Source organism: Rhopalosiphum padi, chromosome 1 (genome assembly GCF_020882245.1).
Source record: "Rhopalosiphum padi isolate XX-2018 chromosome 1, ASM2088224v1, whole genome shotgun sequence".
In the NCBI taxonomy this organism is placed as follows: Eukaryota; Metazoa; Arthropoda; class Insecta; order Hemiptera; family Aphididae; genus Rhopalosiphum; species Rhopalosiphum padi.
In genome coordinates this window covers 64,228,129-64,253,237 of record NC_083597.1, presented here as the reverse complement: position 1 = coordinate 64,253,237, position 25,109 = coordinate 64,228,129, and the positions used below count along the sequence as shown (strand labels likewise).

At 31.0% G+C, this 25,109-nt stretch overlaps 1 protein-coding gene across 4 annotated transcripts in view; it reads right to left on the bottom strand.

The window, feature by feature from the left end:
- LOC132917307 (protein Shroom) overlaps positions 1–25,109 on the bottom strand; it is a 184,405-nt gene that overhangs the window by 95,325 nt on the left and 63,971 nt on the right. The window contains exon 1 of one of the 4 annotated variants that reach the window (XM_060978000.1): positions 5,250–5,520. The exons of the other annotated variants lie outside the window; for them this stretch is intronic. Coding sequence (XP_060833983.1) covers positions 5,250–5,266 — 17 coding nt within the window. The 5' untranslated portion in view covers positions 5,267–5,520. Of the gene's footprint in view, positions 1–5,249; positions 5,521–25,109 lie in introns of those variants that run through there. 4 annotated transcript variants of the gene reach the window in all.

Below are 25,109 nucleotides of genomic sequence, written 5' to 3'. Positions count from 1 at the left end.
TACACTCGACAGTCAATTAATCTACCCTCACTTTCGAGTCACGAAGTTTCAGTAGGTACAATATCCGGGGTAACAGGTGTGCTACACTTCTACGAGTTCGCGGTCGGCCTGCATAAAAAAAAAAGAGGAAACTGTATATGGCTCGACTCGCGTGACAGTTCCTGTAGTAAGTAGCAACAGTAGGTAGTGTTATCTATACACTGTACGTTTTACACTAGATTATAAGCTTTTGGCCATAATAACTGTACGGACTCTCAAACAATGGTCTGCAGTATGCTAAGAACGATTATATATAACGGGACACGCTAAAATTTACAACGTACGCGTTAAAAATAAATTTAAAAAAAAACGATCTTCAGTCATTACAGACCCCATCACGACGAGCAGTCTCGACCTCTCAGTCCTTATAGACGAAAAGGTCGTGATGAGTGGGCATCGCCGCATTGTGTTTGGGCTACAGAGATACATCGCAGTCGTCGTTTAAATCTATATCTGTGCAACCCAAACAAAACAATAATTTTCTCATCCTAACTGTACTATTTTCTGCTCACTTGCGCAAATTATACAAATATTTGTAAACAGCACGCGCCTTGTTCGCGTATATAAAAACTATCAACAAATCTGCTGCTGCAGAAAATCGAATGCTAGCCTTCACAGTTAATATAAAATGCGCATATATGAACTATACATGGAATGGTAGAAAAATACAAAATAGATTAAATTCTATCAGAGTTAGATCAATATTGAAGCAAAACTGATATTATCGCCTTTGAAAATATGCAAACACCTATGCGGCTATTTATAATAGTATTATATTGATAATGAAAGGGGATTGTTGAGGGGAGGCTAGACCGATATAGCGTAGCTTTGATCAAGTTAAAAATGTGTACTTAGTATAAAATACACATTCGATTGTCGTCGTAACGCAGCTGGATCTGGCAGATGTTAGGCATGTACCGGCGAACGTCGGCTGTATAGGGGTTAACATCTGCGCCTACCGAGTGACCACGAGAACACGATACGCATTAACATTGAACGATAATTTTCACCCTAGCATATAGTAAATATTATCGCACACCCGGTAGTTATTATGGCCTAATGGCTAATACCTACCAAAATTTGGATTCTACCATCGGATGGACATTATTATATATGTAACAACAGGAGTAGCAATTTAATATACCATACATATATTACTTTAATATTTAATTTATGTAAATCATGTTAATACGCGACCTTGTCTGGAAGAAGACTTCTGCTTTCTCGAGAAACCAGATTAAAAATATAGTAGCGGTGGCGGCGTCGGCGGCCGTTGAGAAACGTTGATAGATTACCACCGGCCAGTCAGAATGCCAACGACCTTGAACTGGTACACATCATAACTTACTATATATTTATATATTCCTTTTTTAAACGAATCAATTGAACGAGGTTAACGCACGACTGGTTAATTGAAAAATCCTAATATCGAAATATTATTTTACGGTTGCGTTCCGACGTTCCGTTAAAAACTTGCAACAACTGGGCAGTATTATAATAATAAACGATTTATAGTAACGAACGTAGCATACACGAAACGACTGTTTGCCAAAAATCTTACGCGTTGCACAATATCTTGAGTTGCACAAGGTATACAGATATATTATGGTGCAGTGACGTTATCAAAGTGAACAAAAAAAAAAAACACTGTTGGCTCGTGACCAGAAATTTAGTGGTCAGGACGCGTTCCATAGGGTTTAAGACGATATATCTGATGGAAAACCACAGCCATAAGCCTCGTGACGGCAGCGGTTGGTATATAATATACTGAATATTATGGAAAAGAAGTTTCCATTAAAATATAAATATCTATATGTATATTCGTATACAAATTAGGTATATTACCACGAGGTGTATATTATTATAATATAGGTACTATTTTGCAGTCTTGACATCCCGGTCGACTCACTATAACAGTAGATAGAAACCAATCAACGGGGCTACACATTTATACCATGACACAGTCGCATTCGTTCTCTGATCATACATGCAGTGCAGAACAGTCAGTAGCTAGAGGTACTAGAGGCACGTGTTCTTTCCTCCTCCCATAATATTATTTTTCACCGTGGTGTAGTACCTATTGTAGTGTACAGAAATTTCTTAAAAGTTATATAATTCAAAGTAAATCTTAAATAAATTATTTGTAGTTTGTGTTCATAAATGCCGAAATGTAATGATTATGCATTAAGCATGATGTTAAAATAAATGATCGAATTAAATATCATCGTTATTTTCAATATTTATTTATAAATATAGGGTGCCCGCCACACACTGTACAAACCTAATTAAAGTACCACATACGTAAAGATAATGAGTGTAACCAAAATTCCTAAAACGTTATAATTTAAACTACTTATTATTTTTATTTGTCATACATTTAGTATGTACATCGTACGGATACTACGAATACAAGCCGTCGCACAGTCAATTGTTTATCGCAACTTCGTGTACAAACTGCGATGTTTGTTATGTTTTTAGTCATTTAAAATTATTTTAAATTCGTTTAGTTGCTCATAATAATCTCCTTTATTTTTAGCTATTTAATTTGTTTAAGGTCAGGTCAGCTATGGGTTGTTTTATATTTTATTATATGTTTATAATAGTTAAAAGTTATTTGTATTTTTGTTAGTAAAATATTCGAATTAAAAATAAAATTTAATGCTTACAACATATATTAATCTAAGGTTTACAATAATGTTAATACATACAATGCTATGCTAAGTATATACTATAAGTAGTTATTAACATAATAATACAGTCATAAGTAAAGAGTAGATGTGTAGTAAACAATTAATGAACAAAGGCTCTTTGTCAAAGGGTCGTAAAATACGAGTAATAAGTGATATGTAGATATTCTAGCATTGAAAAAACTAGAAAAAAAGTGTTCCGCGGTCCCTCAGAAAAAATATTCTGGCTACAGTACTTCAAGTCATACATGTACAATATATACATTATACGCGTACAAATCAATCGCCGAAGGATATAATCGAAATAATGTATACATTTAACATTATAACAATTTCAAATTCCACTGCATTTAGGATGTTAAAATATCAAATAGTGTTTATTATGTTATATATTTAATAATAATTAATAATCATCGGTTTCACACGAAACCTATTGAATGAAAACCATAATAGAATATTTCATTTTGTATTAACATATATAGAAAAAGAAGACGGATACGTGTACGTTGGATCGGTATGTGTGTTAGGATTTAGGGCGGGGGAGAAGGAGAGTATGCGCCCCGTGATCTTTGCACGCACGCAGTCTCTCTCTCTCTATCAATACGGTTGGTATCTGAATATACCAATGCTGATACACAAAAGCAAGAAGACAGGAATTCGGAGCTATTCAATAGACGGAACACACGGAAAGGGACCTGTAGGTGATGAGGGGGGACAAGAACGCAGAAGAAAGAAAAAAAGGATCGCCGCAACAATTGACACGGTCGACCCAGAAGCACTTGGTAGACTCTGTGGAATCCCATAAATATCATCCAGTCGTATACAGCCAAATGGTCCACCACCACATTATCTAAGGTTCGATGTGTTGAGATATTAATTTTTCACAGGACGATAGTACAATCGTTATAGAGGATTAGAGGAAGGACGACAACAACAATATTTCAGAAGAGAGTAAAAAGGGACAGAATAAATATTTCTTTATCTTCAAGTAAATTCGTAATAGGTAACCTACGTAATATGTAATATGGTAACATTGTCTGAAAATACCGACTGATCTCTTGCACGGAGCGCAAACGGTCAACGCACATTCTTTGGATACCGAATGCATGATCGATGTGTTTCGATATGCTTTATTATTTTTTTGAACTCTCCCCCCCCCCCCTACCTAGCTTTCCTATAAATGATGATAAGAGTACGATACGTAATGCTACTAATTTTATATACGTGCGAACGCGCCATGAATAATAATTTCGACACACACGCATTACTCACACTACCGCGATACACGAGTAAGTAGATTTTGAAACTAATTATTCGTTCATTGACGAGACATCAATTTAAAACAGAAACTATTGTTACTCATCTCGGTCATCGGGTTGTTATATTATTAATGATTACATATTATTACAGACTCTAATTAAAAAAGTACAGCTGTGTGCCCATGTCTTAGTTGCAGTACCCTATCTGGGCGAAGGGGAATTTTATTGTAAGGCGTGACTTGTCCACCACTCGCACCAACTACTCCAACAAGGCTTTGCTTTGTCGATTAAATTAATTATTTTATATTCGCCACGCTCAACAGCATTTGTATATAGTATATGCATGGTACAACTGTACAAGATACTACATAGAGAGCTTAACTGATAAACTGCATAACCCGAATGGTAACAATGCATCACACATCGGATACACTCTCGTCGAAATTGGTAGATGATAGGTTGAGTGGTTAGGCGCCGGCAGGATTCAACCGACTGCCAAGTATAATATGATATTATTATATACACATGTAAAAAGTTAGCAAGTGTAGAAAAAACATTCAAAAATCGGTAAGGTATAATATTATATCAAACGTATTGTCGTCCAAACGACAATAATATCATCATTATTAAAATCCCATATACGAATGACTACGGCATAATATATATATATACTATTTTATAGGTACGCACATTCTATGGAATAATAATGTACACACGTACTTAAATATTGACGAAACGAAGTTTCGATAATAATTCTCCTCGAGAGAAGGTTATGAAAACAACGTGCGTCATTGTCTGGAGATTTTAACACACGCACTACGCACATAACGTATTGTAATTTATCGTTCTGTATGACTAATCGATTTGGTCATAAAACTCGCGATCGTCTGGAACATATGTGGTTGCTCCGGCACACACATGCACACACACTATACTCAAAGGATTCTGTTGTTCAAATGGATCTCGAGGCGGTGACCGCGGACGTATGCCAAGTCGGAGGAACGGAGGAATGCGGTTTAGGCAAAACGGGACGAGAAGACGTTGGAGAAAATGATAATTTAATGGGCGCACGCGTGCCGGCAGCGAGACTAATGCTAGGTATATACCTATATAGGTGCACATAGCCTACCGACCCCGATTGACCGACTGATCTCCCGATTGACCGATCGATCGATCCTAGTCGATTGGACTCGTTAAAAAATCAATGCCCATCGTAAACGATAATAAAAACGAAATATCCAATAATTGGAGAAGCTTCGCTTACCTAAGGTCTGCGGCCATCCATAGTGCGGCTGCGGGTTATCCAAAACGTACACAAAATTTTTATAATATCCTTAACTCGCGCACTTGAATCCCGTGGCGAAGATATCGTATTAAATGTGCGGCGGGCGCGTACGAACACCGCTTGCGCAGGCGACACTGACGACGAGCGGGCGGAAGGACGGCAACCGGTTCGCGCGGGGCGATTGACGGTGACGACGACGACGTACAAACCGGACGTAACGGCGCTCGTAACGAAACTGACTGCGGTCTGCGACGGTGCCGTCGTCGTCGTCGCGTTGCTCGGTTTCAAACGCGCGCATATGTGCATGTGTATGTGTGTGTGCGCGCGCGCGCGATGGTAGTGATGGTGGTGGGTGCGCGCGCGCGTATGTATGTGGACCCGTCGCCGCCGCCGAATGGCATACGTGAAACGGGCGGCGTGTGCCCCCGCACCATTATAATAATAATAATATTATTATTATTTACTATACATAATAATATTATAGTTGTTGCATACCTGTTGTGTGCGCGCGCGCTCACTGGCGGTGAGCGGTGCACAACGCGTGTACGCGCAACTCGCGAATATCACCACCACCGCGGCGGTGTTTATACGCGCAGGTGCCGGTAGTTCGGCCTTGCGGTCGGCCTAGACCGACCCTCCACCCATCACGCGACAAAAAATCGTGTAGATGCCGGATCGCCGTACACGCATGGTATCTACGGACGGACCACCCTTCGGCTATTTTACTCGGTCAACGTTTGAGACTATTCGAATAAATTCCGTTTTCGGTTTTCACATTTAAAGGGGTCAGATACCTATGCCATTTGATAGAAAAAAATGTAAGATAAATCATTTCATTTTATTTAACGTTCTTGCACGGGTGGGCCTAAAGAAAAGCACGGTGGTCCACTCTTTTTTTCATGGTCTTTATTTTTGGGATGTTGGCACATTGATAAAATATACAAGCAAAAACACCTGCAGCACAACAGTGTAGACATTGTGATTTTCGCTTTTGAGTAGGTAGTATACAATCTTTTTAATAATATAATATTATATGGCCTATATTATTGAAGTTAAGATCGTAAACTGAAATCCAAATATGATATGCTACGAGTTGCAATGTTCGATCTGTACTGCAGTAGTCATAATAAGCTTGTAGGCATGGAATTCCGGAGAAATCCACGTACGCTCAAATGCTCAGTTCAGTTTTATAGTTTTTATTATTTTGTAATAGACTGTTGGAATATACTTCTGTACTTATTGTATAGAAAGCGCATAGAGGCAAACTGCAAAAGTTATATTTTCGGTGTTTGTTACAGAAAAAATTCTAAATCCAAATTCCAGTAGATACTGATTTTTGTTCGAATATAAATTATAGACTAATAAAAATAGGTATAACGTATAAAGATAATTCAATTGAAAAAACTTCATCGTCTGAATGGAAAATCCTGTGATTTTTTTGTGAAAATCTCAAATTCAGTGTAAACAATAACTTTAAACGTCATCGCATAAATAATTTTAAAGGTTCTTTAGTAAATTTAATATGATAAATGATTACACATATTATTTTTTTTAATTGTCACTACAGTATTACTTTTCTATAGGTGTTTTAATACTAATTGGTAAACATTTACTAAACGTCGATTTTACTTTTATGCTCTATAAAAACAAACACGAGATAAGTATTTTTAAGGTCCACTATGGTTTGTTTTTTATAGGTCAACGTAAATGGTAAAGAAATCCGAACTTTTCTCTTAAACAATAAAAATTGATATGTTTAAATATAATTAAGCAATATAAATATATGTAACAAAATCAATAATCCTGACTCATTTCACGACAATCGACACTATCAGAACAAATAACCACCATTTGTTTAAACTTTCTATTCCATTAGTTCAGATAATATAAATTATTGTAATACTGCGATAAAAAATAAAAATAAAATATAGGTACTTAGACGACAATATAATATGTGAGCATAAGAAAAAATAACACAACATTGTAGACCATAATATATGGAATATAAATACAAAAATGTAATACTTTAAGGTGGTTTATAAACTTAATAACTTATATAAGATAAGAATATCTGAATATAGTATGCACTATCTGGTATTACTATAATACGCCTATAGTAAAAATAATATATTTTTATGTGTACCCATCAAAAAATAGAAAACAACTTTTTGAAGAGAGGTCACGTTTACTTGATTAGTTTCAACTGACTACAACGTTTACAATACAGTATAATATATACTATTAATGCTCGTGTCTGTTACATAAATCTCAATTATTTTGAGATGAATCAAATGCATTATACGCCATTTATATACAACTACTACCTAGCTGTTCCATACTGATTATTTTTCGAATAATAATTGATACTGTTGACGAGATCAGTGGCACAACCAAGGGGAGATAAGGGGTTGTACCCTCTCCCCCCGAATTTTTTTTCTAGTTTCGCCACTAGACGAGATTATAATTAGCTCCGTAAATATAACTACTATTATACAATAATTTAATATATCAATATTACCAAATCATGGGCGAGTTGTGACCGATACCGATTTTTGAATCTAACCACTATACCAATGACAGTGCCCAATGGTATCACGACTGCACTCACAGGTATACCGTTTATATGAAATAATCATTGAATTGGTTGAAATCACAACGCGGAAATGACTTTTACGCAAAAAATGTTACGAATATAAGTATATAACATGGGAATCATTAAACAAGTTTCGTAATAAAAACTGAAAAGATGCCAGAATTTACTGAGCAGACGTATCTATTGCAGCCAAAAGCATGTATAAATAATAAATATATCGCTCAATGACTGTGCATGTTTATATATTACTGTTTTATGTTCCAATAAACGGTGGACTTAAAATGTCTGGATTGGGTTTTGTTTCACTAAAAAGCAAAGTGTATAATTTATTATTATTATTGTATAATGTGTTATAATTTAGTATAGTACGAACTACGAATATAAATCAGTACACATGTTTTAAAAAATACTTAGTTGGATTTGTGAATAATGAATAGGTTCCATCAAAGCTATGATAAACGAAATATATAGTTTATTTAATATTTATACTTTTATCATATCTCATCTATACAATTGAAGTAACTTAATTAATAAGAAACAATTTTAATTCAAATAAATAATAGATTCAAAATGTTACGATAAAATTGACTTATGACAATTGATTCAAATAGGTATATCGATAAGCTACCCCGTTCGTTCCGAACAATCGTGTAGTGTGTTTTCTTAATTAGAAAATCTATGATAAACAGCTTTAAAAATCCTTTATTTACAGTATTTACACTCGAAGCAAATACACTATAGTAATATTCCATGAATTTAAATAAAATAAATGTATTATGTTTGAGAGTTGAGACAACAAAATCAAAAATTTCAGTATCATTATCGTATTCCGCATCTCGTCCGCAAAGTATGTAAATACTACATTATCACAATAAATATGATTGAAAATAGTTATTATTTCATAGATAATGTGGCGTAATGGATTTTATAGCCTACTCTATTACGCACTGATTAAAGTGGGTTTCAATGTTATTGTGGACTGTGGTTCCCTGGAGTAATAATTAGTGTATATACTGTATATTGTAACGCATAGATGATTTGTATTATGCGCCTTATTATAACACAGCCATTTGAACCATTTCGTATTAATTAATGAGAATTAGGACAAAACATTAAAATTCATAACTGCAGTCCATAAATAATATGAAATGCTCTTACTAGTCTTACGTTATTACATTATACAATATACAGCGCAATTATAATTTTGTAATTCAAACATTTTAATTTGTAGTATTGTATACATAATATCCTTATTATATTAAATTAAAAATAATAATATTTTTTAAAATTAAAATCCTTTATATTATAATAGGTATAAGGCAAGTACTATTTTAATAGTAATTTAGTATTAAAATTTGTAGTTATTTTTAAACACTCTACCTACACGGTAACATATTCGCTTAGATTTTTAAAATATAAACCTCGTGTAGTGGCATATAGTCCTATATTCTCATGAAATAATGCAACACACGGAAAATTATTTTTCATTTAAATTTTAATAAAGCTCTTACAACATAGAATATTGGGCGCAACAAGCACATTTTCATTTAAATATGGTTTCATTGATAAGATACGAAGAATTCTCAAATAATAATATTTTTAATTATAAAACTATGATATACCATATACAATATAGATCAAAGCTACTAATGTACTATATGATTATTCTGTGATCAGTAACTATAAAGAATTGCTTATAGCTGTGTGTATAAGTTATTAACTAATATACGTAATTATATACACCGGTTATTTACATTTTTTAACAGCGTAAATATTCATTCAACTTTGTACCTATAATACCTATTAAATACGAGTATTATGCATAATAGAGGTCTGAAATTTTTTTTAAAAATCATATTAAAAATATTTAAAGTAGACGTATAATGAATAAATTAAAAGTAATTGGTTTGGAGTATTTGGAACGATTTAATGTATGTTGTGTAATCGAACCCTCACGTGGCGTATATTTCTATGATATAATATTATACATCATGATCGAAACCGGGATTTCTAAAAAAGCGCCTCAACCTACGTTAAAAAAAGACTGTCAGACTTATGATAATTTTTTGTTTTTATCGTAATCATATTTGGAGTATATAATATTATAATCTAGATTTTATTCAGAACACGTTAACTACAATATTCTTATCCTAGTGAAAAACCATGCACACCATCATCATAATAATATAGAGGCATATTATATTATATAGCTACACGCGTCGCCCAATATAAAAATATGATATGACGCGTATTTAGAAAACTAAGAATAGAGGTATATATTATAATACAGTGAATCGTATCGACATAATATAGTAATAATTACAACAATTACATATTATATTTGAAAAAAAAATTTAATAATAATCGCGGAATATAATTTTAATTCAAAAACGGCTTTTAAAAAACTGAAGCCTAAAAAAATATTCAGTAGCTACGTTGAGTTATTATCTTTATTATTAAATATATTGTTTGGTTCGAATAAATCGAGTACCCTTTATATAGTTGTTACAGAACGTACAAATAATTGAAAAATCCACTTTATTATACGCATTTTGATGAAGGAAACTCAAGTCCAACGGGCGAACAAAATAAAAGAATTAAGTCATCGCCATATTCACTTGCATATAATAATATATTATGCAAAAAATCACCATAACATCACCATGCACATATTGTACACACTAATAATAGGTAATTGTATCAAAATTAATACTTAAAAAATGAAAAGATCGACTGATTTTATACATAATTATACAAAAATTAATCTGCGAATACTATAGTGAGTATTAAATTATAATTCTGTATAAAATATTATAGATTAACAATGCACAAATAAGTAAATATAAGAGAGTAGCTATAAAGGTGCATACTACATAATATACAATTTTAATAATTTTATAATTTATAAAACGTTACATAAAATTAATGCTTGTATCAATCCATCAATAGTATATGTTTAACATTCGATTTAGGCCTACCGTAATATAAGCACTGAATATTGCATATTATAATGTGAATAATGTGTGCAAGGAACACAATAGTCAACCGTATAAATAACACCGATTGGCGAATATTATTTTGTAAACATGCAACGTGTATATTAGGCTGCAGATGAACTGCGTCTTCCATATAAAAATTGCGATTAGTGACATACTAATGGCGTCCCGATTTTTTTATACGACTATACTAATTTTATCCCGATTATTTGCGGCCCTGAATTCAAATTATACAAAAAATAATATTAATGACATGAACGAATTAACACGTTTTAATTATATCAAAACTGTATCATTCTGCAAATTTTTACCAATCTATAAATAATATTATAATAATCTAACCTTATTTTTTTTTTTTTAATTTAATGAATTAACAACGAAAACAGTATACTTGATGTGCATGATTACGAAACGATGAAAAACAATAATTTTAACCTACCTTCAGGAATATAATATTTAATGTTGCTATTGACTGTCCTAAGTCTAAATAATCAAATAGAAAAGAAAATAATGTATTTTTACATCAGACGCAATTAGTGGAATTGTTAAATATATTATCGGGACGCAATTCATTTGCTGCAGTATATTAAAATATACATAATATTATAAATAAATTCATAGTAATGACACGAATAAAACAGCTATATAATATTCAAATTGATTTGTATTCATTAAACAATGTATTCATTAAACGCGGACAACTGCATAAGCTACTGCAGTTTAATAAAGAAACCGAAGTATGAGAAAATATATTATAATTTATAGGAACCTCCAAGAATGTGGACCAATAAATACTTATTGATGTTTTTTTGTCATGATGTATTAATTTGTTTTTAATTATAATAAATACTCCCGTCAGACATGTCCGGTTGCAGCTTGAACTCGTTTTAACAAATAAATAAATGTATACACGCATAGAAACGAATAGCAGTGCTGCGGTAATAAAACTGTAAAATAATCATATTATAATATGATCCGTCATCGAGAACTATTCACAATCACAAATGATATACTCAGCGAAATACTTAACTCGTTCCGTAGTCGTGAATAATGAATAAATTATTAGCTGAGTGTAAAGTACAAAATAACGAATTCATTAATAATAATATTATAATATATGACATGCACTTTAACCAATATATAGGTGCTCGGATGAGAGTTGTAAGATATTTGAGTAAAAGTATACGAATAGTGTTCTTATTATCAACATGTATTAATAACAAACAGCGAGAATAGTATAGATTTTAATCGTATCTATTATACAACAACAATGTGTTTTGTTAAGTACCAAGTGTCCAAGTTAGTAAAATATTAAATATACTAATATATTTTTTTGTGTTATACATTTTTTCATTTTGATAATAATTTAATACTCAGTTAAATATCTTGAATATTCAATACAAGATTCCTCATCAGTTGTTTTTTTATAAATTTAAAAATATCGAAAATACATAGGCACAATTCTTCTACAATCGATTCAAGTTTCAATTTTTTAAAAATTGGATATTTGAAAAAAAAATTATTTAAGTTATTTTGTTCTAATTATTGTTGTAACTTATATTTATTTATTAGTTAATAATAATAGCTAGTAATATACTATTATTATAAATATTATATAATATATTATGCGATTCATTTTTGGTCTAAATTAATATAACCTAAAAGTTCTAAACTACCATATTATATTACTATAATAATAGAAAAATAATTTACCAATAGTAATATAAATTATAAATACATGATAAAATATCTTTAGAAATATTAACTGACAGTCTCTGTTCAGAAACATTTTTCATCGTATAGAATGATTTACCATTGAATTTAAATTTAACACATCCATCGTTGAGTGATCTACTTAATGTCGATATTCATTCGACACCTATACTGGCTACCTACTATAAGTAGCAGATCGATTTCCTTGTTTGTTTTAGAATTGAATACTCGTCTATTTTTCTAGTAGCACTATTATACTAAGATTGTGCACATGAGTGTTTTAAAACAATTAATAACTGTTCTATAGTATTCCTTAATCCTTTTATTGCTGTTAACTCACACATATTTTTGCGGGCCGTGACATAAACGTGAATTCAGATGCTTCAGAGTGCAGGGGTACTATCCAATTGTCCGAGATACACGCGAATATTGCAATTAATATTATCATTATCATTATTTTTGATGGCTACTGTTACAACATAATATTGTTCCTTGGTGAAGAGGATATCATTGATATCAGCATATCACAACGTAGAATGTATACCAAACAATCGTATTATTATTGTTACTATGCATTTGAAATACATCCGTATATGTATATTATAATATACTATATAGGTTATTATTATTATTATTATTATACTTCATGGACGTACAACAGTGAATTACTATTTTCTTAGCTTTCCGGTTTTGTGAAAGTGTCGATAGCCAAGTAAATGATAGTATTTTACCGATTTTTAAAACGGATACAAATATACAATATATATTATTATGGGAGGGCAACGTAATTGTTCTCAGATGAGTTTAAAATATATTTGTATACACTATACATATAATTAGAGGTATACACTATGTAGGTGCCCAATAACAACAGGCACGAGTTACATAATATATATATGTATATATATATATAAATGTGTGTTGAATAGGTATAATAGGTATATGGTATATACTTTTCGTTCGTACCGTAGGTAGAGGAGCGAGCACGTGTATATATTTGTGTATTATGTATATAGTTCTCAACATCCGCCTCGTTATAATTCCTACTTGTAATATTATTATTTTATTATATTATACGTCCAAATATATTAATGTAGCCAATGTAGGTAATAACAATAATAACAACAATGATAATAATAATAAAAACGGAGTCCGCGTCAGCATTGGATTTTTTACCAAAATGTCCACAATCCACTAATCACTATTCATGGGAGTTACGTAACGAATTTTAGAAGGTAAACCAAAAATTGTAATATAGGTATAATAAGGTATTATTAATCAAAATATGTGCACTAGTATATCTGTTATATTATAATTAGCTACCTAATTAAATTGCCGTTTTCAACTACGAACAATCATGTCTACGAATACGACGAAAGAAATTTCCGACTGAAAATGTGCGTTATTATAAAATCGATATAGGATAAAATATACATGATACGATTATCACACGTCTCGATATGTTGTACATTGTTGTATGATTTTGGCACGATCCTACAGTAGTTGTTGAAATTCCCAAGATGTGACTAAACAGATAAATAATAATATAATGTCATGTACAGAATGTATTATGCCATTTTTGTCCCCGTATATAATTCATTATCTAATAACTATTTTTCAAATTTTTCTTTGAATATTTTATTTAACATTATTCGTATATCTTCTAGGTATATCGGATATATTATAAGGCGTAAAAGTGTGAGTACTGAATTTACAATCTATAATATAACAGGGATGGACAATTAAAGGCTTTCCAAATGGGCCAATTTTAAAACTTTAAAGTCAAGTCTCGTGTGTTTCATTGCATTCGAATCAATATTTTATTTATTTATAAGCAATAAGCATTTGTGAATATAAATTTGAAAATGCAGTGTGGTCCGGATAAAAAACGTACGACAGTGCGTCCGTCCCAGTAATTATTAGGAAACGAGATGTATAATAATGATTCATGGCATATGTCCATAACTTTTGACATCATCAACGCTGTCGTTATAATGTAGTCAAAAACAAAAAAAATTGCGTTTATGATGTGTTGTTAAAAATAACTTAAGATAACTCAGGCGAAACAGGTTTCGATACAAACGTACAACAGAAATCATAATTTGATCTGCCCGCATTTTTCAACCAAGATAATATGATGTACGCGCGTTTTCGATTAAATTCCACTGGAGCACTATAATATAACTATGTTCCTGATATATTATGTATAATAATAATAATAATAACAATAACAATAATATTAACAACAACACACACACTTGTTTATAATGGCATAGTGAGTAACATTATATTATGTTTAATGTATATCATATTATTGTATATAAATGGAAACGTTTATCTTTCGATTAGGACGGAGTACATAGCGTAATGTTATTTTATTGACCGTCGCAAAAAAATGTATTGCCCATACTGTTAATGTCTGTTTATAATATATATATTCATCCAGCTTTAGTTATCTAATCTCCATCCAGTCCACGAATTTAGTAATAATATTATTATAATATTAACCTTCCGCAATAATACAAACTTTAGACAATTGGTACAGTGGTAACTATATATGTCTATAAGACTATACATAATATATTATATAGTATTCATGCGAAATCACTTAATGCCAGCAATTTGTGTACGATAGGGCTAAATGAAGAAATATAACATAACCCTAATATAATATAACCCTTCTTGCGAGATGGTTTTTATAATACTTATATCTTATATAATTATATGTATATAATAATATATTAATATAGACTATTTATAACTCATGTATTATATGTAAATAATTATTTGTTCATCTTAAGTAATAAAAAAATATAAATTACAAGTGAACGTGAAAAACATAATATGTTATAAACTTATAAGAAATATATTAGAGTATATGATACAAAAAATGTATGCACTGAAACATTATTTAGACAAAAATTCTCAAGGTATCTATAGGACCAACATTTTTTAAATTGATGCTAATAAATATATAAAAAATGTATTCTATAACTTCGGATATTTTAAAAAGTTGAATTTAAATAAAAAAAATTGTTAATAGGTTATTCACGTTGTTAAACTATATAGTTTATTTGTTTATAATATTATTATAATGTATTATTACTTGTACATTTCTGTTCATATGTGTTCGTAATATTATTATTTTCAATTTTTATAATTTAATATATTATAATTGTAACTCTCTACCACCATTATAACTCGTAAGCTTGCTTAAAGAAAGTAGATATAATTATGAATCTTTTTATAACAAATAAAAAAATATAAGTACTTACACTGTGATACAATTTGTGAAATTCGAAATGTTTAATATATATATTGTCACATCTTGTTTTCGGTTTGGAACATCAAACAATAATATGCAATAAGGCAAGGATAAAAAACTTCTTATTACGGTTACGATTGATTAAATATAGTTCATTGAATATGCGTGTGATATATTGATATATCGATATATGTACGAATAACAAACAACGCATGGAAATAGACGTACGAGGTATGATGCAACGATAATTTGTATGCAATACGTAGTTTTTAATAGTCTGATTTGAGGTACGGAATTACACGATTTAGATCTTTGTAGATAAATCGAAATTTTATAATGTAGTTTTATACATTTCTACCTCGGCGATGATTATTGTTTAAGTATAAAAATATTTTTATTTTTATCTATCGAAATCTGATTAAATCGTTATAAGTATTTTTTAAAAAGGAATGGAAAGTACACAGTCCTGTACAATTGAAGTTTAAACATTACTTTTTGTAAATGTTTTTCTATTTTATAATAATATGTAGAATATTATAGCGTAGGTCAACACTGAAGACTGTAATGACTAATGATTAAGAGGACGTTACACCCGCATGTGTTGTTTCCGTCTTACAAACGTATACAACATATTAAGTTTCCATTCAGTAAAACCAATTTTGTGTGTTTAGCTTAAAGTATTAAATATTTGAGTGAAATGGCTTATTATCAAACTTAAAAATAAGAACATTATTTATGTTGTGTCCTCGGTTGTTTACGGTATTTTAATTTTTAAGCAAGTTATGAGTATGTACAATATTAATATTTAAAAATTTAAGTATCGTTAAAAACCGCCAAGAGAACACAGATTATGTTCTTAAGCTTATCTTTAAGTTTGATTATATGTTATTTCACTCTAATAATTAAGCTAAACAGACAAAATTGATGCTACTGGACATCAATTTGCCATGTAGTACGATTATAAGATGGAGACAATATATGCGGGTGTGATGTTTTTTTGAGTCTACTATAGATACATTTGGCTCAGCGATATAATAATTAATTTTGTTTTACAATAAATTGCACATATAAAAAAATAAAATTATTTGTCTGTCACTCCGTCTACACTCTACATGTATAAGTACCAAATATATTTATATTATTATTATTTTAACAGCTTTTGACATAAAGTTGTTATATCTTAACAATTACATGCAATAATAATGTAATACTATACCCACAAATATATTATCAATAAAATATACATGCAGTTTGTTATATTTAACTATTTTATAGTATGTATTAGTAAAATGTCGATAACCTTCTAAATAACTAGTCATCGGATTTTAGTTTATAGAATACAAAATATTATACCTTATAAATATATATATATTTAGCGTCATCAACTGTCAACAATACAATATTATAATATACTATGTATTTGTAGGAATATGTGATACCTAATAAATCCACGATTCGTGCAAAACATGTATATCTATATATATATATATATACACTATACACTATACACTATATACAGTATAACTGTGACATCACCGTATATTTAAATTTAAAACGAAAACATTACTGTACAGCAATAATATATTATTTGTATCCTTCAAAAAAATGCTGATGAGTTATAACAAAATGAAATATTATTGAATGAAATATATTATAGTTAGTTGAATTTTAAATACGTAATACTTTTTTCGATTCTGCAATAATTCATATGCGGATGGGTAAACATACTACATCATTATTATGATTAAGCGTTACTTTCTGAACATGTAGTATAATAGTAATAAAACATAATAAACGATATTTACAACTTGCAAAGAATAAATAATCATAGTTGTATGTTACGTGGACAGCAATTTTGAGAAAATCGTCAGTACGATACACGCTGACAAGACATAACAGAAAGAGAGTCGACAATAATGAATTCGTAGGTTTACGTCACATAGTATGCGCTGTTTTTTGTCGTTTTCAATTTTACTGTTTCAAGTGGCTACCTTTATAAACTACAATATATAATAACAACTGCGTACACTGTAATGTCGTCAATGGTAGACGATATACATAGGAATGCGTACATGAATTTTGTCGGTATATATAACGATGATAATAAGTAAATAATTGGTGATATTTCATTATTCGTGTAACCTATACTCAGTTATTATATGGGTTATGAGTAGGTAGGTGTGAATTTATATAGTTGGTACTTGATTTTCTTATTTTCTTTTTGGAAAAGTCTCACGCGTGCGCGGAGAAAGGCTTTACCCGTGTACATGACGGGTTTTTGCGAAGAACGAACAAATAATAATATAACAATATAATAATAACAAACAATATAAGACATGTTGTGCCGCGATAGGAGGGTGGTATCCGCGGTTCTGTCGGGGAGAGGGGGGCGCGCACGCGAGTCGTTTCGCGTTTATAGAAAGCGTTTTTCAGCGGATCGGTATAATATTCGCTACACGTTGTTAGTACTTGGCGCCATGGCGCGACGACGGTGGCGGCGTCGTTTATAAATCGTCGCAATATTATTATAGTCATACAGATGCATTACATATTATTTTATATATTATATACGTACAATGTACATATAAGTAGTACGTCGGAAATCAGAATGATTGTTGTCACCGGCTTGAAAACAAACAATAGTCGATTTCAAGACGTGGCCGGTCCTCGTGCTATATATACGCATATAACACTATATTATTACTTGCCTCCTATATGCGTGCGCGGGAGAGTATACACACAAATGCATACACGAGTGTATACTTGACGTATTATTGTAACGAGTGTGTAGTAAATATTAATACGAACTCGCATTCCAATTTATTTATATATAATACAATATATTATCACAAACATGTTTTTTGAGGTATTTTACGCCGTTATCGAGTTTTAAAAACTATTACATCGCATCCGAAACCCCCTGGTTTACGCATGTTGTGACGATCTGCGTTATGGGGCGACAACGGGTTTTGCAATCGCGAAACAAAAAACTAAGTCCCGTCAGTCCCGAAACGAAATAGAAGAAATAGGAAAGACAGACAGAGAGATAGAGAGGAGGGGAGAGAGAGAGATAGAGATAAATATACTATAATAGTATAATACACATACAACAATAATGATAATAGTACAATATGCGCACGTTGACCGATTTCGAACGGCTTGTTCGTAGTGTTTTTTTTTCATAATGGTACGGCAAAACCATATGTGCCGCGATTTCCTTCCATACATACACACACATACATATATATTGTGTTACTTTGCAAATTGCGTGGACAATATAAAATATTATAATGTGTGTTGTGTGTTGCGTGTGCGATGACGACCTCGAAACGCGGACCCGAGTATGCGTCGGCTATATTATAATACGTATATAATATATATAATATATGGTTCGTTATCGGACGTAACAGCGTTGACTACCGCCGCTGCCGCCCGCGGTGTAAGCTAAATGCATAATAAAAATGTTACCTATTTAAATTATTATTACGATACGTATATTTTATTTGTAGGATATACAAGTTATAAATTCTAGAGCCCTGATCCCTGTCCTTGTGTATACTGAAATTGATTATACTTTTATTGAATCTTCGTTTTTGAAAACCACAAAACACTTTAAGGTTGGATGTTTTCAAGTTTTAACTAAGAGTTTTTTCAAGACAAAATTTATTAGATAAACGGTAAATTATCAAATTATATATATAACTATCTATTCTCGTTGCCTCCGCAAACTTCTGTTGCAAATCTGACCGACAGAAACGGCTTGATACAGACAGTATTAATTAAACCGGAATCCATACTGCAGATACCTGATGATCGTTTCATTAAGATTTTATAATAATAATAATATGCTCTCTTTAATTCGTTTCTTTGTTTACTGTCATTAAGCTCAACGATTTGTCATTGCATTCCATTTTTTTTACCCTTCCAGGAGTTCTCTTAAACCCATTGCATTATATTTATACATGTATACTAACATCTTTAATTACGCCCTATTTTTCTTTATATTTTCCAATAGATAGAAGGTCAAACAAGATAAATTCTTGGTAAACGTTTCAACGTACTTCTCTTAATTGCCGTTTCGAGTAATAATAATAAGTCTGTGCATTCCGGTCGTGTACATCGCTAAGTGGCGATATATGGCGTCTGTTGTCCGGAAATAATAATATACGATTCTCCGGGTATTTATAATCATTCAGCTGACTCTGTAGCAGCAGCCTTCTCGTTATCACATATTTTATCTCTTTGAGCCAAACAGTAATAGTAGGTATATTATGACTTTCCTTTTGAACGTTATTAACATTTTTTATTTGTTTTTTATCACCTATAGCTGTCTCACGCGCACGCAGAAACACTATCAGTATAATATTATAGGACCTGTAGTCACCGCATGTACAGTGCATTATCTACGATCGGCGTGATCGATATCGATCTTTATTCGGTTATAATGTTATGCCCTTATTATCGTTTAGAATCGTTTGCACTTCCTTTGTCAACGTTGAACATGGTACTTATTTCTCGCCGTTTTTCACTATACATGTGCGACATAGTGTATACTGTATGGTATCGTATATATTTACTTGCTAGAGTTGAAGTTCTCATTTACTATACATCGTCGTATAATACATGTATTATAATTCTCGATGTAAATTTACTATTAATGCTTATTAATATGTTAAAATACGGTGCTTCGCAATTTTATTAAACGACTATGGAAATTTAAAATCCATAAATTAAATTAAACTCAATAAGTATAATTGGTAGTACATTATTTTGTAAATTACTGAGATAGTTATAGGTATGAACACATTTTTATAATTTAAATGAAAATAACTCGTAGATTTTCGATAGCAACGAAGAGACAATGCAACTGTGCGTCGATTGCTGCAGAGTATATTGTATAATATATTTTATACGTATATATTATAGAATACGTTTGGGTGGGTATATTTTTTAATATTTTATAAGTAACTGAAGTGGGTTCACAACTATGTCATCTATCGTGTCCAAAAGTTGAGATCGGTTAACTCTGGAGATTCCCGGTAGATCATGCATTAATGATTGATACTTTCATGATTGTAACAATCAATTAGAATACGATTAAAGGCAAACAACACAACAGGCAAAGTAGACAGATAGCTGTGAACTCAGCTGTTTGACGTACGTCTCACCTTATGACAATTTGCATAATATTCAGAAAAAGCGACGCGTAGTTTATACTATATAGTACCATACAAAAAAAATGTTTCTCTGAATTGCGACACAAAAACGGTTTGATCAAGAATCGAACGGCATGTATAATGACAGTGACGTTATTTCAATTTTTTTTTAATACGCATGGCAACTTTAAGCGCAAACCACTATTAATTATTCAGGCCAATCAATTTATAAAGTGGGCCAAATTACTACAATATTGGATTTTAAATACGCAAATGTATACCCTGCGCGGTCCAAATGACGCCACTGTATAATGTGGAGAAAACGAGCAACGATGAAACGACGTCCATTTTCATAAAAATTAACAAAAGAAAATATCAGCTAGTTATCAGTTTATCACTGTTATTATCCCCGAGTTATGCGCGAGGTTTACTTGTTATACAGGTCGCTTCAGCTTAATGCAGAGTTTGTTGTTTGATGTAGTGTTTGTATCATTGTAATATTCACAGAAATTTTCCGCCAAAAACTCATATCAATATTTACTAAGTTTCATCGTTACAGTTTTTTGTCATGCATAATACAAATAATATAATATGTAAGTATATTATATAATATATATATTGCAATTGTTTATGTAATGTATGTTATAATATAATCTTAGAAATCCCCTCCACTTAGAAATTGTTCCACTTCAATTATGAATTGTAATAGTATAGATAAAAACATGCAATTATGCACTTTATTGATTTTATAATTGATTTTACCTATATATATTGTATAAATAGGTATTTCATTTGTTGCAAACAATTGAACAATATTTGGCGTTTATGTTTTATATTTTCACTAAGACCTAAAGTTTGCTATTATGGTAGATAGCTGCAATTCCTTGATATAAATTCACGTATTCATTCATTGTTCTTTCATGTATTATAGTTTCACTCTAAAATCGCCCGATTTAGCTAACTAATTTCTTTTGTCATCTACTTTGTAAACAGTTTAATTCGCGATCTCCTCGATCTCCAGATAGTTCTATTCGTTCGTTTGTATTATCATAGAGACGAGTGGTCTCTCACACCGCACACGACCACGTTTATTATCCTGTTTGGTTTCACATATTATAATATATATAGTATATGACATACGAATAGTGAGACTTTCTCTTCCATCCCCGTCATCACGAATCGTATCCGTCGCCTGTCACAATTTCGTCCGCCCGCGCTTTATTCTAAATGTCTTGCGCACACAGCTCAATTCTCGTTAAATCGGTTTAAAAAATTTCTAATTTCAATTATTCAAAGAATGCATATTTTCGTATATATTTAGTGCTCGATTTAAACGGATTAAATCTATTTTTCTTTTATAGTTAATTTATCGAATCACCTGTAGTTGTAAATTATAAAGTTCGACGAACACGTAGGTATATATGCGGATATATATTATAATGATATTATAATAATATATATATTTAGTATTTTATATCATTATATTCAAATGTTATCAAAAATAAAATAGTGATCATCATCATAATCACCGTGCAGCCATTAGCTTTATATAACGTATACGTGTAAATCATAGAGTATTACTCTATATAGTCTATAGTGTAAATTGGGGCAATAATTATCATTCCAAGTTTTTTTATTAAATGTACAATTTTACTTTTTGAATATAACACCCAATTTTTGATGATGTACAACAACAAAAACCACCTATATGGCTATATATATAGGTGGTATCATATATTATCATAGTATTATAGATATATTTTAATAATACAAATATGCTATAACCAAGCTGTTTAGTCATAATAATTAAGAGAAAATTATGTTTTGTTTCCATTTTTTAAAAATTAAAAAAAATATTTTGTCAACTTTACATGTTAACACGACAAGACATAAAAACATCTTAAACTGCAGCTGGTATAATTTATCAAAAACGTAATTTAATGTGGACGAATTACTGTACATACATTATTCATTAGGTATACCTACCCATTACCCATATAAATGTCAAAATCGTGTTCAAGATAATGCGTTTAAAAAATGAAATTCAAGTAGGCATTTAGTGCCAAACATATTAATTTTGCGACTACTGAGATTTACGACACGAGTGGTTTTCGACAAATTTCGCGACGCCTACATGGCTACATATACTCATATAATATATTGTATGTAAAGGTATAACCGTATCACGTTTGCCTGCTTATTTTACTATAATTATATTCATACGAAATACGTCTTATTATATACGTACACTATTTATACGAATACATATAATAATAATATTTTATGGTAAAATATTACAAATCATAATTATCGCAATAACAGCTCTACGCCCAAGTAATATTAATATAATTTACTATAGGTATATACAATATTATAATATGTACATGTAGTCTGTGCTCGTGTATTATGATGTATTTAGCGATCTTGGCTATGGTTCTGAACGGTATAGACAGACACGGTTTATATTGGCGAACCGAGCCGAATGGACGACACCGTGAATAAGAGCCTGACGAATCATCATCGTACACCGGCTAGGTATAATGCGATATAGGTAAATGCGGTAGTTCATGGTTCACGCGGAAATCGGGTATAAAATTAGCTGCGTCGGAACATTATATAGGTATATAGTATTATTATACACTGTAATATAATATATATATAATACATACATCTATTTTTGTTATTGTTCTTTTGTTCCTCGAACACAACGATTTCCGTTTATACATTTTTACCTATTAATAATAATATATTATAATATACGATCATCTTTCATTCGACGTGGTCGAACATCGAGAGTCGGCTTTAAATACTCCTATATTTTATCGTATTTTCTGTGCAGAAATAATAATTATAATATATTATTGTATTATATTGCTGTATGTACATTATAAAATGTATTATGCGCTTTTGCAGTAGTATCTAATTGACAGTTTAAAATATTTAACGTCACCTCTTTCGTCGCCACCCGTCGCTCGTATTACATAGGTAGTATAATATAATATAGTATATAGGTATATTTATTATATTTCAACAAGTTGTATTTAGACAACATTGGTAGTGCTCCCGTGCGGATAAAAATATAAAGCGTATTTTTTTTTAATCATTACGATTTACGACATAAATAATATTAAATATGCTGTTATTTGATATTTCCACATTTTTTCATACCGTATAAAATAGACATGATAATTTATTGTTTAAGTACGAATTTATTTCAGAAGGTTATATCTTATAATCTATACTATTCTATTGTTATTATTGTTTTTTATTTCATCTGAAATGGTCATTCAAAATTTGCCAAATGTCTCGGTTTAATTTATCCTGAATTCAATATACAAACTCTCAAACATATATAATTATATACACCAATACGTCAAATAAACATATTGTGTCGGAAATCATTTAAATAGACAGTCGTAAATAAGTTATAAGTCAAATTTAAATTTTTACTTTTTATATTTTTTGTGGTGGTGTGTATAAGTAGACAGCGGGGGTATATTTCCGGAAGGTCCGTCTTAACGGTGTTTATTTGTATTTTTTGTTCATTCAGCCATTATGGTGACTAACCGCCTGAACGAATGAACTCATACGAATATATTATGATTTTCTTTTCAAGCCCTGTATAACCGGATGCATGGTAAATGACCCCGACCTTCGAGCGTTGGGATTTAAATGCTTCAGATCTAGAAGTAACGTTCGGTTTCGGTCGATAAATATCACATGTCATCGCAACAAAGTACAAGATATTATCAAACTAGAGTTCAAATACGTATAGTTCAGATTTCGAGAGATTTTAAAACATTAATCAAACTGTTGTTTAAAAACATCGACCACGGTTGATGATGTTGAATAATTTTTGTTAATTGAATATGCAGATGAAATAATATGATATATAGAATGTAGATATAATAACAATTATGAAATTAATATTAAGAATTTTCAATAAAAATTAGCAGATATTTTCCTCGATAAAAAAAATAGATACTGAGATAATCAAGGTTATTTGCTTAAATAAGGTAAAAATAAATTCAACCCGCCGACCGCCGTCGTTCAAATAAATTATTAATTAAATATAGGTACATCCAACTATAGGGGTTAAAGTAAGGGGGATGCAGA